The 15,695-nt window shown below is 44.7% G+C and overlaps 1 protein-coding gene across 3 annotated transcripts in view; it reads right to left on the reverse strand.

The window, feature by feature from the left end:
* Positions 1-15,695, reverse strand: part of Kif6 (kinesin family member 6) — a 323,542-nt gene that overhangs the window by 225,726 nt on the left and 82,121 nt on the right. For all 3 annotated transcript variants that reach the window (XM_042265864.2, XM_076557587.1, XM_076557588.1), the window contains one exon: positions 3,503-3,709. In XM_042265864.2, the coding sequence (XP_042121798.2) occupies positions 3,503-3,709 (207 nt within the window). The remainder of the gene's footprint in view (positions 1-3,502; positions 3,710-15,695) is intronic.

Here is a 15,695-nt window from a genome sequence, read left to right on the forward strand (position 1 = left end):
CCCCCACCTGCTCACCAGCAGCTCTTCCCAGCCTGCCTAACCCTACGGTCCGTGGCCATGTCTGCAGCCTCCCATACCTTGTTTTCCTTCTCTCTCTTGCTAGTATCTTTTCTCCCCGGGACCTTATGCCAAGCCTCCTCCTTGCCTGCGAAGGCACTTGGGTCTAAGAGAAAACAGCTAACAGCTGTCCTGATGTGGTGGGTGGAAAGGGAACAGACTGTTGAGGGCCAGTGACACACGAATGACATTTAGCCCGGAGTGAGTGGTCCTCTGGGCTGGGGCGAGTTGCTGATGTGCTCAGGGCTCCTAGGACCTGACCTGCTCTACCCCACCTTTGCCTTGCTCCCTCCCACTCATTCTCCATTTCAGAGGCATCATTGACTCATGCTCCCTCAGTCTCAGCCCAGTTTTCCTCGCCCTTTTCCTTGCTTCTCACAGTTCCCACCTGAGGTGCAGCCATGTTCTCATGGTGATGGCCTCTGGTTCAGACCAGCAAGCCTTGGGGTAGGGCTCTTCCCATGCCCCTGAGCACCATATAGACCTGCCCTACTCTCACTTCAGTTCCTGTGACAAAATATCCTGGAACAAAGCAACTTGGGGGAGAAAAGGCTTATTTTAGTTTGTAATTCCAAATTACAGTCTGCCATTGGGGGAAGTCAAGGTAGAAACTTCAAATAGCTGGTCACTTAACATCTATAGTCAAGAGCAGAGAGAAATGAAAGAGCGTGTGCTCAGTTGCTGAGTATCCATAGTCAAGCGCAGAGGGAAATGAATGAACACATGCTTGCTCATGCTCAGTTTAATTTCTCCACTTCATATAGTCCAAGACTCCTTGCCTAGGGAATGGTGCTACCCACAATGGGCTAGGTCACCCCAGATTAATGAAATTAATGAAGACAATCCCCAACAGACATGTCCATGGGACAACCCAATATAGACCATCCTTCCTTGAGGCTTTCTTCCCAGGTGACTCCCAGCTGGGTCAAGCTGACAAAGCTGACCCTCATAAGATCATCATCAATGTCTGCTAGACAAGTAATTAATGAGAAAAGAAGGGCCGCAGAGGCATCATGAATGTTCACGAGGACTGTAAAGTGAAGAGGTGTGAGGAGTGGAATAATTCTAGTGACAATCAGGAATTTGAGGAGATTGTGTGGAAAGAGAAGGAACTGGATGTGGAGCAGAATGTTTCTCCTGAGTGATTACAATTGGTAGAAAGTTTGATTCAGCTGAAGAATGTAATTTTGTATGAACAGATGGACACAATGGGAATTAAAACCATGCCGCCATCTGAACACATAGACACATTTCTTTGAAATAAGGCAATTTGAATACAGCCCATTATGGGCATATATCATTGTTCCAGTAAATGTCCTATTAAGCGAAAAGCTCCATCAGTATAAGTGGTGTGGAATATTTGAGCGGAAGCGCTTAGAGCTGATGATTCTTGTCAGAAGCACTGAAATGGCCATTGCCTGCAGGCCCGCATCTAAGGCTGCAAGGTTCTCAGGATTGCAGCTAATCATGTCCTCTCATTCAGGTGGGTTCCTCTGGCATGGCCTCTTCAGCCATGCGACTATTCAGAAGCATCAAGACACTAATCTCAAAAGCTTTCCTTAGGCACTAAAGAAAAGAGACTTTTTATTGTCATTGTTACCCTCAATCTTTTAGGCTAAACATTCAAGAACAAGAAAGGAACACAGAAAATCCTCCATCCAATCCATTCATTTTACAGATGGGGTAGAAGATTCATCTAGCTAAATTTGGGTGAGTTTTCTTTGCTCTCAGAGTCAGATTCAAAAGTTACAAGTAGAGCAGCTAGTGGGTTGGGTGGTGGTCAGGAGGGAGTGGGGGGGGGGGGCTCAAGACAAGCCAAGGCTAAGAGACCCACCATAGCAGGAAAACACTGACCAGATGAAGTTACCAGAAGCTGGCAAAATACTGCTCATCTCTGAGTTATATTTTCAGGGGTGACTCCAGACAAATTTCTAAATGGTTTTATTAAATAATAAACACGGAGCCAAGTGTGGGAGTGAAAGCCTTAGATCAGGGAAACAGGAAAAGCCACCAGCCAACCTTACCTCACCAACTCTGCAGCTTCCAAATGTGACAACTTCCTGTCTTACCCACGCCTATATGCCTTGTTGTTCTGTCCTCTCATTGGCTATCTTAGTCCAGCTACCTCACTTCCTTGTCACTGTCTGTCTATACAGACCTCCAGGTCTCTATGGTTGGTACTGGAATTAAAGGTGTGTGTCACCACACTCTGTTCCCTAGTGTGGCCTTGAACACACAGAGACCCTGCCTGCCATATGATCGAATTAAGGGCGCATGCTACCACTGCCTGACTTTTGTGTTTACTTAAAACGGCTTGCTATTTCCTCTGATCTCCAGGCAAACTTTATTTATTAACATACAAATAAAGTATCACCACATTTTAGCACAAATAAAATATCACCACAGGTGACCTCTGAGCTGGGGAAGCAACAAACAAGCAGGCAGCAGGAACCACTTGCAGCAGGATTCACGTCCAGCACTCATTTTACAATATAGATAAAAAGGCAGCAGTACCCCTGGCCCTCTTTCCAAAATAACAAAAACGATTGTGTGCTGAGATCAAATCTTCACCCTGTTACTAGGTGAGTGACCTTAGGATGATGTTTGCAATCTGTAAAATGGAGAGGTTAACACTTCCCACCTACAAAACACTAGTAGATCCGTGGATGTTCACAGGAGTGCTGCTCACAATAGCCCAGGGACAGATGCAGCCCACTGACTTTGAAGGGATCAGTGCAGAAACAAATTGGAGGGGCTTGCATGTATGCATACGCTCAAATCCCAGGAGGGAATGGAACCGTGTTACATGCTACCATGTGGAGGGATCATGGAATCATTATGTATCTCTACCAAGAAGCTATCAAAGGACACACATGGAGTGATTCCACCTGAGGCATCTGGAGCAGGCAAAGTCAGAGAGACCAAGAGGCTAAAGAGAAAAAGGTACAAAGAGTGTTCGTATTCCACAGGTCCAGAGCTTTGGGGTGGGATTATGAAGAATTCTAGGAATGGATAATGACTGGTTGCATATTATTTGGGAATGTACTTCATGCCATTGAACTCTCCACTTTAAAAAAAATGATCAAAAACTGGGACCAGAGACACGGCTCAACTGTTCAGAGCATGTACTGCTCTTGAGGAGGACCACAGTTCAGTTCCAAACACCCATATTTGGCAGTTCACAACCATGTGTAATTCCAGCTTCAGGGGATCCAATGGCCTCTTTTGGACTCTCTCTCTCTACACACACACACACAGACACACACACAGACACACACACAGATACACACACACACACAGAGTCTGTTTTTAAAACTATGAAAAAGATAAATGCTGCTATGCATATTTTACCATAATTAAAACACAAGCCAACAGAGACTAGAATGTCTGCCATCCGGACATGCAGCACATGTAGGTGCAACTGACCTCGCTCCACCCACTTTACCTGCTCCAGGTAGTGCAGTGACAAGTTGATGTACTTGGCCTCTGTCAGAAGCAGACCTCCGACTCCAGTCTTTGCCACACGCTCTGACCCAGCCAGGTCAACCAAATGGAGCTTAGCATGTCGGACGGTAGCAGATCCTGGCTCCTTGCTGGTCAAGTGAACAGTGAAAATACAGTGTGATCGGGTTGAAGCTTGGTTCATAGGAGTCTAGAAAAGAAGAAATTGCAAAAATATAATAATTTGACTTGAGAACCCTCCAAGAATATCAAAAGATTTTTAGATTTTAGATTGTATTGTGTGCCCATGAAGCCAACATTCACGGAAGAACACCTCAATGTCTGGTCTCTTCAGCACGGTGTTACCTGCGGGGTGACTGGTATCAAATGTGGATGGGCTGTTCAGAAGGAGACAAAAGCACCGTACTGGAATAAACATGGAGTCTTTGGGGGACAGGGCAGTGGCTCAATTGGTAAAGACCTACAGTGCGAACACGAGACCTGAGCTTGGATTCCCAGAGCCTATGTGGAAAAGCCTGGCAAGGTTGTGTACATCCATAATGCTAACATGGGGTTAGGTGAAGCAGAGACAGGTCGATCTCCAGGAGTTCACTGGCTGTAGAGTTTAACACACTAGTGAGAGAGAGACCCTGTCTCAAAAGATAGATAGGAGAGAGGATTGAGAAAGAGACCCAGTGTTAACAGCTGGCTACCAAATGCACATGCACAGGACAACACACACATACACACACACACACACACACACACACACACACACACACGCACGCACGCACGCACACACACGCACATGCACACGCACATGCACACAGACACAAACACATGAGGAAAAGGATAGATAAAAAAGTTTACTGGGTTTGCAAGATCAAAATGTGAAATCATTTAAGTTCTAATAGCCTAATAAGAATTTATCAGAAACATAATTATTCAGAAGGGCAAAAAAGACAATGAAATTATAGAGATTTATTATATAAGAACACTGATAGAAGAAGACATATGATGGTGACCTCTGGTTCCTACACATGCACACACAGGTGAGCACACCTCACATATGAATGCATACACATACACACACACACACACACACACACACACACACACACGCAGGTGAGCACACCGCACATATCTCACATATGAATACATACACACACACACATACACACACAAACACGCAGGTGAGCACACCTCACATATGAATGCATATATACATACACACATGAACACACCTTCACACATGAATGCATACGTACATACATGCACACATGCATTCACCACATACACATGAATGTGCTTGTTCATACCACAGAAACACACAGTAAAACAAAATAAACTGAGGATCACTTTTGATACTGTGCATACAAATAAATAACAGAATGGACTAAATGCTTATATGTAACAAACACAATTTTGACACCAAGACAAGAAATACATGAGCATATTGTAATCCTTCCAAAGTGAAAATTAATACTTTAAAATATCAACAAGAAAAAAAACTCAGGATAAATGAGAAAGGGAACTAGATAACTCAAAGAAATCAGAAAAACACTTAATGAGCATTAGAAAACCTGCTCAAAGTTATAAACCCTGAGTGTCAACCTTAGAACTATGAAGATAATTATTCCATGCCCACCAGGCTGCGGCACTACAAAACGAAGGTAAGGAAATAAGGGCTGGTGGAGACACAAAGACATGGAAGTTTTCACAAACTGCTGAGGGGAATACAAATTCAGAGATTTTAAAAAGAAATTTAGCAATATGTTATAATACTGCAAATGCAAAATCCCTACAACATAGTAATAAAACACTATGTGCATTTCCTAGAGAGAAGTTATGAGAAGGTGTACCAGGAGATACATAAATTAGAACAGCAGATGCAGTGTCCCGAGATAACAAGAAATTGGTACCGATGTATAACCCAAATGGCCAACTGTGACAGAGGAGATGAACTAGGAGAAGTTAAAATGTAGTGGCCCTCAGAAAAATTTGTCATAAACGATGATACATTTATAAAATAGAAGGTGGAGGAAAAATAAAAAGTTAAGAATGATATGAATGCTGTGATGGAGTTTACCTAATCGTAATACTGGCTCTCTCAACTATTTATGCAACTATACCTTATGCTATTAAAACAGGAAGTCATGAGTCAGGAGGCGACAGAGAATTAATGATGGTGGTGGCCTTCTACAAAGACGGAAGAGAACGGCCAACAAAGGGACTCATCGTATCAGCTGTCAACTTGACAGTCTAGAATCACCTGGACAGGGCTGTGGGGAATCATTGTGATGACATTAATAGGCATGGGAAAAGCCAGCTGTGGGCAGGATCATTTCCCAGGCAAGGGATCCTGGACTGTTTAAGACAGAGTCAGGCATCGACAAGCATGCATTCCTCCCAACTCCTGCATGCAGCTGCCTTGAGCTCCTGCTCCCACGACTCCCCTGCCATGATGGGTTGAGCTTGGAACTGTGAGCTCGAGTAGCCGCTTTCTCCCCTGAGCTGCTTTTGCTGCGTCTTTGATTACAGCAGCAGATAGAAAATTGGTCCTGAGAAGTGCGGGCATTGGTACGTAAACCTGATTGTGGTCCTTAGGCCTTTGAAAGTGAAAGCATTTTTGGGGGCAGGAATGTGCAGGAGTTGTAAACTCTGGGCTAGAAATGCCCTAGAATGCTGGAAGAAGAGCTTAAAGGGCCATTACAATGGGGGCTCGGAAGACAAGAAAGTCAAGAGAGATGTGGATGGGGACCTGGCTCCTGAGCGTTCAGAGGACACAAGGACTCTATCAGGGACTGGATTAATGCTGCTGCTTTTATTAAAAATCACCAGAAGCAACTTCTGATTAGTGAAATCATCAGGAACTGGTAGTGCCATTCTCTATACTTTTGGGGGTTTCTATTTTCTCTAGGAAAAGAATTAATATGATGTAAAAAATGCAAGCAATGAATCAGTAGCATTGTGCTGTCAATAAAAAAAAAACAAAACAAAAAACAGAATGTTCCAGACAAATATTCATGTGAATGAATTAAGAGCCATTCAGATCTGAACCAAAGAAATTCCAGTCTGGATACCCGTGCACACAGATGGAGGAACACACGTTGATGTGTTTTCAATCAGGAATTCTTTCTGTCTATATAAATTCTCGGTACACACCATGGTTGATTTACACGAACTAGCAAAATACACAGATGTCAAAATGCTGGCCGTAGGTTCAGAGCCCCCAGTGCAGTGAGTGGGTTAAACAGGCCCAGAGTTTGCCCATCACTTCTTTCCACAATAACTAGACCCAAATCCAGGCAGCTTGTGATTTCTCCCTCTCTTTTCTTTCCTGCTGAAGTGGGTCAGCAAATAGCCGTGCGTGTAAAACCACAGACTCAAATATAGAGCCTGACTGGAGGTGATCTGGAAGTGGCTGAAGTTATTTGCGGAACCTAAACACAGGTTTCACTTCATTGTTGTGTGACGATAAATTCTATGGCTTGAACCAGAAGTCAGTTAACAGGTGATGTGAAAAAAAATCACACAAAGGGATGTCAACAGCTGCTTCTGCCTTCCAAGCTGCTGTTGCTGAAACAGCAACAAAGCTGAGGCCTTTAATGGGAATTGGAAGCATGTGCCCATTTCAAAGGAGTAAGAGATTCACACACAAAAAAGCACATTTCTGGAGCTTGCAATTAGGCACAGTAATATGTTGTAGGAATCCATGGCCGAGTTCTGTAATGTCTCATAAATACTCTCTACATGATGTAGCTGTTGGTGTCCTCTTAGATAAATTTTCCTTAGACCTCAGACAATGTTCCTCATGTGGTGCTGTGTCATTGGATGTGCCCATGTCTGCTGCCTTTAGTGAAGTCTCTATGCCTCGTGGGTATGGCCATTCCCTTGTCCTTTTAAAGGTAAAAAAAAAAAAAAAAAAAAGTATTTGAATGTTTCTGAAATTGCCTGAGAACAGATGGCACCATTTAGGCAGATTCAATTCAAAACTGAGCACATGTTTTAAGCAAATGTGTTCTTGGCACTCGCCTGTGCCTTTGGAAAAATTCTCAGGATGATTAATCATCTGCATGAAGAGAGCGTTTGCGTTTTGTGTCAGTCTTTGTAGATAGCTACGCTAGGTGGCACAGAGAATAGCGGAAATGAGACCTGGCCGTGGACCCCGAGGAACTTGTAATCTAGTCAGAAATGAGAGCCCAGGTGTGTGAAATGGGAGCAAACCTGAGGTGAGGAAGAGGCGGCAGAGTGTCTAGCAGAGCAAGTGGTCTGGGCAGGGTGGTGGCTCGGGGGGAAAGCATGGTCACGTGTTCGGGTTTCCTTTCTACCGCTGTAACAAACACCCTGGACAAGAGCCACAGAGGGAGGAAGGGGCTTCCTCAGCTGATTCCGTGTTAGAGAAGTCCCAGCGTTAGGGACTGGTGCAGCCAGTCACATCCAGTCAAGAACAGAGAGGAAGACATGCACACCCGGTGGTTGGCTTGCTTGCTCTCAGCTACCTCTCTCCACTCCTACACCACTCAGGACCCAAGAGAATCGTGTCACCCACAGTGGGCTGGGCCTTCCGATATCAGTGAACAATCTGAACATTGGGATACACCACACACACACACACACACACACACAGGCTAATCTGATTTACACAATCTCTCACTAAGACTCTCTTCCCTGGTAATTCTAGGTTGTGTCAAGCTGACAGTTAAAATGAACTGGTTCACCATGCAAGCAGGAAGACCTGAGTTTTATCTCCAGCACTCACATAAAAGGCAAGACATAGTAGTGCACACTTACAGTTCCAGTACTCGGGAGGTAAAGACAGAGAAATCCCGGGGCTTACTGGCCAGTCAGCATAAGCTACCCAGCCAGCTCTAGTTCAATGGGAGACTCTGCCTCAGGCAAAACTACAAAACAGAACAAGATGGATGCTCCCAAGAAATGACACTGAGGTGATCTTTGTGTGTTGGAGTCAACCTTGAATATTGTTCCTTAATTGCTCTTAATGAGAACACCACCCATAGATAGGCTCACGTATCTGAGTACTTGACCCACTCTGCATTCCACGGATGGACAGCCGATCCACTCTGCGTTCCACGGATGGACAGCCGACCCATTCTGTGTTCCACGGATGGACAGCCAATCCACTCTGCATTCCACAGATGGATAGCCGACCCACTCTGTTTTCCATGGATGGACGGCCAATCCACTCTGCGTTCCACAGATGGACAGCCAATCCACTCTGTGTTCCACAGATGGACAGCTGACCCACTCTGTGTTCCACGGATGGATGGCCGACCCACTCTGCGTTCCATGGATGGACGGCGACCCACTCTGCTTCTCTAGAACTTGAACTCTTTTCTCCATCTCCACCACTCACCAATTAGCACTCACCTCTTACCTGACTTGCACTCTCTCCTAGTCTCCTCCTGTCTTACAATGATTCTCCACAGAATAGTATTTTAGCATGTTTAATTGCATCTACCCTATCCACATTCCTGCATTAAAGCAGGACACTTCCTAAGACCAAATCTCTCTTTTCATTGAAGGAACAACTTGTTCAACCCTTTTCAAGTGCAGCACTCTGAATCCTTTAACTGTGGTGAAGCCACAGACTTAGTAATCTCCCTGGAGGCCATGAAGAGGGCAACATCTATACACCCAGGGGGATGTATGGTCTAGCCTCAGCAGAGGATACTGGGTATTACTTCCTGAAATCAGGCCTGTCTAGATCTAGTTCTGCCAAGGAATAGCACATGAAGTATTATTATGCTACATGGGCTACATCCCTGGCCCATGCTTTGGAAACACACATACACACATGCACATACAAATACACAGAGACACAATTACACACATATGCACAAATATACACAAACACACACACAAATACACACATGCACAACAATATACACATACACACAAATACACTCCAAAATAGTACACATACACAAACATAACACACATTAACACACACAGTTTGGTGACTGCATATGATCCAACATTATAATCTATAGGTTCATTTTCTTTCTTTCAATTTTATGCTTTCTACAAACAAAAACCATATACTTTCATCCAAACAATTAGTAGGAGCTTTAGGATCAGGAGAGCCACATATTCGATAAAGACCTCTGTACTCTCCGCCCCATTAGCTAACAGGTGTGGGTAATTTCCACCTGGCTTTGGATCAAGTGCTACTACATACCTTCCTTCCATTCCTGTTTATATTCCTGCAAAAATAAGACCTAAGACTTTTTTTTTTTTTTTTTACTGTGTCAGATACTTTAGAAAACAATTTAAATGGAAGAATTATGATTTGGGCTGATGGTTCCAGAAGTTTTAGTCCAGGGTCAGCTGGACGCATCACTTTGGGTCTGAGACAAGCAGACTATCATAACAGGCATGTGGCAGAGACTGCACATTCCAACGCCTACCAAGAAGCAAAAGATGGACTCGGGGGTTGGATCTATCCTCATGGGCTTGCCTCCACCCACTTTTGCTCCATCCGGGCCCCCAGCCTGCTGTGTGCTGCTGTCCACCTGCTGTACTACCTCCAGGGTAGTCTTCCTCACAGACATGCGGAGGACATGCTTTTCTAATCTCCTATGTGGTTCTAAATCCGATCAGGCTGTGAATCAAGACTGGCCATCACAGTGGAACAACTGTCCTGCATATAAACAGAATGTCCTAGCTAAAGTCCTACAGTTTCAGGACTGCCCACATACTCACGTCTGAAGCCTCCCCTGAGATGCAAGGCCATCCTTACATATAAATTCCTACAAAATATGTTTAAATGTCATGTCAGCTTACACTAAGTAGAGCAAACATCCCTGTCCCAATTGAGAGGAAAGGGAGAATACTCAGGAAGAACCAGGGCAAAGCAAGGCCAACCCCCAGGCAGGACAAACGGTAAATCCTTAGCTGCATATCCAGGCTTACCCGAGACACCTGGTGGGAGAACAAGAGCAGCCAAGCTCATGGAAGGTCCGTGGGCTCCTCGTTTGTAGCCTTCCCGGTCTTTCTCTTGCCTGGCATCCCTGGCTTTCCTCTGAGTCTAGGAGAAAGCCTCCATCTCCCTGGAAACATTGTGCTCTGTAAGCTTCCAAAGCTAGCACCTGTGGGCAGGGCAGTACTGGGCTCTGCTGCTGGTCTGAGCAGCAACCCGCTAAGTGAAATGTGCCCCTCTGTGCTCACGTGTGGCACTATTACAACTTTCCTGATAGTGATCTATATTTAGTCCTTCCAAAAATAATCGCAGATAGTTAGCCCAGCCATCAATGACTCTACATCTTTGCAACACATTTTAAAACTTCTAGACCTTTTTGAATGTTGACTTATTGTGATAACACATTCTTTATACCATTTCTGTACCCCTAATCTTTTATTGTTTGTTTTAATCTTAAGCCACTCTGCCATTACGCAGTGAAATATCTCAGCAAGACTTTCCACTAATCTAAGACTAGAAGTCTCTTTTAGACTGAACCTGTGGTTTGCCCATGAGTCCCCAAAGCAAAGTCACTAAGAACATCCACACAAGACAGAATCCAGCTTCTCACTCCAGTTTTTGTTTGGCAGTGCCTTCTAGAATGGGATCCTCATCCATTCCCTCCTCAGTTCATTTCCTCTCGCATGTCCTGAAAACATTATAACCCCATGGGGGCTCCCTGCTTGTCTGCTATCCAGGCCCATAGGTGGAACCCCACCCTTAACTATTTCCTAACCCTGACCCCCCCCCATTAAACAATATCTTATCTAGTTCTTCCCATATGAAGAGGACTGGGTTAGGAGGTTCCCAATGCTCTTGATGTACTGAAGTGCCTGAGACACCAGGCCGAGCGGCTTAGCCTGATTCCATACACATTTGTCATGCTGTTTGGTGGGGTTGTTCCAGAACACACCTGTATCAGTTACTTTTCTGTTGCTGTGATAACATGCCATGACCAATACCATGACCATCGGCGGCGGCGGCGGCGGCGGCAGCGGCAGGCTTAATGGCAGGAACAGGAACCAGAGAGCTCATATTCTGACCCATAAGCACAACACACACACACACACACACACACACACACACACACACACACACACACACACAGAGAGTGAGAGAACAAACTGCAGGTAGGGCAGCTCCACACACTCTCAAACCTTGCCCCTAGTGACTTAAGGCTCTGCCTCCTAAATTTCCCCAAATGTCACCACCAGCCGAGGACCCAGGGTTCAAACTCGAGCCTATGGTGGGGTGGGAGGCAGGCATTTTCATTCAAACCATCAACCACATTGTAGAAAAGTATTTCCAACTGGATCTCTCCCCACTGGAATTAATCAGTGTAAACTTTATTTTCTGTTCTGACTTTTCTCTTTATAATATACCTGGTTTTCAGAAGAAATAATGAGAAATAGTTCCTCAGTTGTAGGGTCCTGGGTCTTTTTCTTATCTAGCATATTCTCTAAGTAGCTTTGTGAAGAAGGAAAATGGAGAAGGTACAGCAATTTTATTTAAAAGTAAAATAAAAAGCTTCAGCGCAATCTGCAGCATGAGGAGGTTTTAGCAATCACGATTCTCTTCCTGATAAGAATGGCCTGAGGTTTTTATTATAGGCTCTCCTAGCAAGTCTGGAATCAGTGTGACACAGATAGGATTTTCACACTGTCAACAATCTATCGGGGGACTTAATACTTTTAAGAAACCTGAATGTCAGAATCGGTGATGGTGATGGTCCTGTGGAAATTTCCCCTGTGGGAGGTCAGAGATCAGAAGACTACTTCCCTCTGGGTCCTTTCTCTGTGTCTAACAAGCCAAACAAAGTCAAATGCAGTTAAAATCAAAGTTGAGAAATAGAGGTAGGAAGGACAGACTGGGGTAGGGGTATCACACAGTACCTTTAAAAACAGTGTGTGTGTGTGTGTGTGTGTGTGTGTGTGTGTGTGTGTGTGTGTGTTACACATGGAGATTCAAGTTTGCACGCACAGATGTGCACCTGCCGGTGGCAGCCAGCAGTCAATCCTTGACTATATTCCATGGTATTTTTGAGACAGGGTCTCTCACTGGTTAGAGGTCACTAATCTGGCTAGCCTCGCTAGCCAGCAAGCCCCGAGGTCACTTCCACCCCTGCATCTCCAGGGTGGGATTATAGGAACAATGAGCGCAGATGTTATGTGAGTGTTGGGGATTTGAACTCGGATCCCCATGCTGGCTTAGCAAGCACTTTATAAGCACTTTCCTGACTGAGCTGTCTCCCCAGCTCCAGCACAGTAGTTCTGAAAGGAGTCCTGGTCAGTTATCAATACCGCTTATCACCCTGAGTGGCCGTCACACTGCCTCCTAGCAAGGTTTGCTCTCTGGACAATGGCAGACATATCACCTCAAAAGTCCCCTCGAGCTTTTTGTTTTGTTTGTAGATACACGACAATGACGATGACGACGGCAACAGAATAATCACAGCTGGAGTAGCTGCAAAGACGAGGTGACTCCTCTTGGTTTTCTGCTGTAGCCATTTTTATTGTTTAAATTCAGTTATTTTTTTCCTCTTCCCTTTAAAATTCAGTCTGCCTTAAACATGTCCAAGTCTATCTACATATCTGAAATAATAATAATAACAATATCAAGGTAAAAGTGTTAATAGATTTCTCAAGGAGTTAGAGCACTTGGTTCAAACCTTTGGCACAAGCATTTCACACAATCTACTTCCTAAAGATGGCAGGTGAGCTGAGAACATCTCTCCCTTTTCTGTGCGCAGACAACTAGGGCAGAGGAGGGACTAGAATTCTGAGGGATGCTCACACGATTTTGTTTTTGCTAAAGCAAGTCTGTCAAACTGGACATTGAGGCAGGAAAGAGTCATGAGTTGGAGGGCAGAGTCACCCAGGGAAGCTGAAGTGAGCTCTCCAGAAGGGCGGATGGCCAGGTTCCAGCACTCCACTTCGTCATCTAACAACGGTCTCTCCATTGCAAACTCTCTCCATATCTTTCTGGCCATGAAGATCTGTTGTTGTTAGAAATGGCCAAGTGCCAAACGCTGATCAGAAACACAATCAAATCAGTCACTGAAATGTATTTGTGGTGACGCATAAAACCCCTAAGAAGATGCTCAGCTCAGACACAGAGCATGGAACAGACCCAGGTCAGTCTCACGACAACTGACAATGAACAGTTCCTGTGTGCTAAGCGCCCACCTTGACCAGTTTTCCTGAATTCTTGATGAGCAATGTGTCAAGGCTACACCTCAGATCCTCAAAGAAACAGATGTAACAAGACAACAGCTAGACCTCTTCATCTCATTCATTTCTTCCTTTCTCCTGTATCACTGAGAGAGAAGCTGACCTATTCATCTCATTCATTTCTTCTTCCTTTCTCCTGCATCACTGAGAAGCTGAGCTCTAAAGGCAGCAGTTTGTAAGCGCCCTTGGAGATGGCGTCTAGCAGGGAAGGCAGACGGAGAAATGCCCTGGTATTCCCCCATCTCATGACCACAGACCTTCTGCCAGCGTCTCCATCCAGTGCTGTCCACCTGCTACAGTGGTCCAGTAGCTGGCCATTGCTGGGCTGCACCACTATCCTGTCAGACTTCCCAGAATTCCTATGCTCTTTGCAATCAAATGACCCTCCCTGAAGGCCCTGTTCTGATCCTCAGAGGGTTGGGTCCTGGCTGATACCTTCAGCTAAGGTTAATAAGCTCTCAGACATCACAACAGGACTGACAAGTAGAAATAATGTTTTTGTGTTGTTTTTCAAAGTTACAGGCAAGACACGACCCTTCTTGTCACACGGACACTTCAAAACATCCACACATTCTACCTACAATTCACTGCCCTGGTGAGCATGCTCTCTGAACAAAAATGTATATAACCCCAGATGTCCAAATATGCCCCTTGTTTTTATAGTCTGCCTGAAGAAGCAGAGCTAAGTGTGTCTTCAATGACAACAATTAACCCAGCCCAATTACCTACCACCTCATCTTTCTTCTTTTGAGTCCGGTTTACTTTCTGAAAGGTACTTTTTTTCTGTGATTATTGTTCAGATGGATTTGTGTTCTAAAATTGTAAATTGCTTTGAATCCTCGCAGGAACACTGATGACATTTACAACTCTAATAAGCATTGTTGTCTTACTAAAAGGCCGTGCTACATTTGGGTTTTACGAGGAGATAATGAGTTATCATTTTGTGAAGATGATGCATGTACCATGTTGTGCCGTCAGGGCAAGTTAATAAATAGCACCATAATTTCAGACCTTAAAGTCAGAAAGCCTTCCTCCTCGGGCTGACAGGCCAATCTCACTGGCTCGGCGGCAGCTGTGAGCTGGGTACCCAGCACTCGAGCGCCTCTCCCGCCTCCTCTCCCGCCTCCTCTCCTCTTTTCTACTTCCCAATGGCACATTCATCTGTTCACGGTTATTTATTTTCTTTCACTTTCCTCCGAGTTCCAGTTTTCTTGACTAGGTCTTGCACTTATTTTCTTTCAACTCCTCAATAAATTTGAGCCATTTTTAAAAAATAAAGATTGAATGTAGGGGATATAGTTGAGATGACAAACCCACCCTGAGCTCCTTCATGGAATCAGCTTTTCAATGAAGGCACCAACCCCTGCTTCACTACGCAGGCAGAGGCCTGAGGCTGTTTCCTTTCTGATTATTCATGGGTGAGTAAGGAAATATCCACACTAGGATTGTGGGTTGAAAGCATTAGTCCACACTGTACTGTTACATCCTTAACCTTACTAGCATAGCTTCGCCAACAGCCTGCAGTAATGAGTCTGGAAGAGCTCGTGCAAAGCCCCTTAAATCACTGTCTTTTTGAGCCCCACTCACCAAAGACTTCTATTTTGGCATGACCTAGACCACTGACCTTCAGATGGCCTGCATTTAAGGTTTCTGTTTGGCCCCACCTTCCATCAGGCCGCATGAATATCTATATTATATGCCCAGACTCTCCTTCCCTCTCAGACCTCATCACCCTAACCAGAAGATCATTGGATTTGTGTTTCAGAATTGTGGCCCTTTCTTTAGGAGAAACTCTATCCTGCCTGAGGTTGAAAGATACATGTGTTGGCGCTTAGCACCCTCACTCACCATAATTCAAGTTTCATAGGATTTGGCAGGGTCTCTCACAGCTTGAGGTTATAGCTATTTCCTTGGTTCACTGGAAATGGCTTTTCCCCCTTTCTCTTTTTCCTTTACTGTTATTGTTGTTAGCAAGTTTCATGGTA

The sequence above is a fragment of the Peromyscus maniculatus genome, chromosome 21 (genome assembly GCF_049852395.1).
Source record: "Peromyscus maniculatus bairdii isolate BWxNUB_F1_BW_parent chromosome 21, HU_Pman_BW_mat_3.1, whole genome shotgun sequence".
Lineage (NCBI taxonomy): Eukaryota > Metazoa > Chordata > Mammalia > Rodentia > Cricetidae > Peromyscus > Peromyscus maniculatus.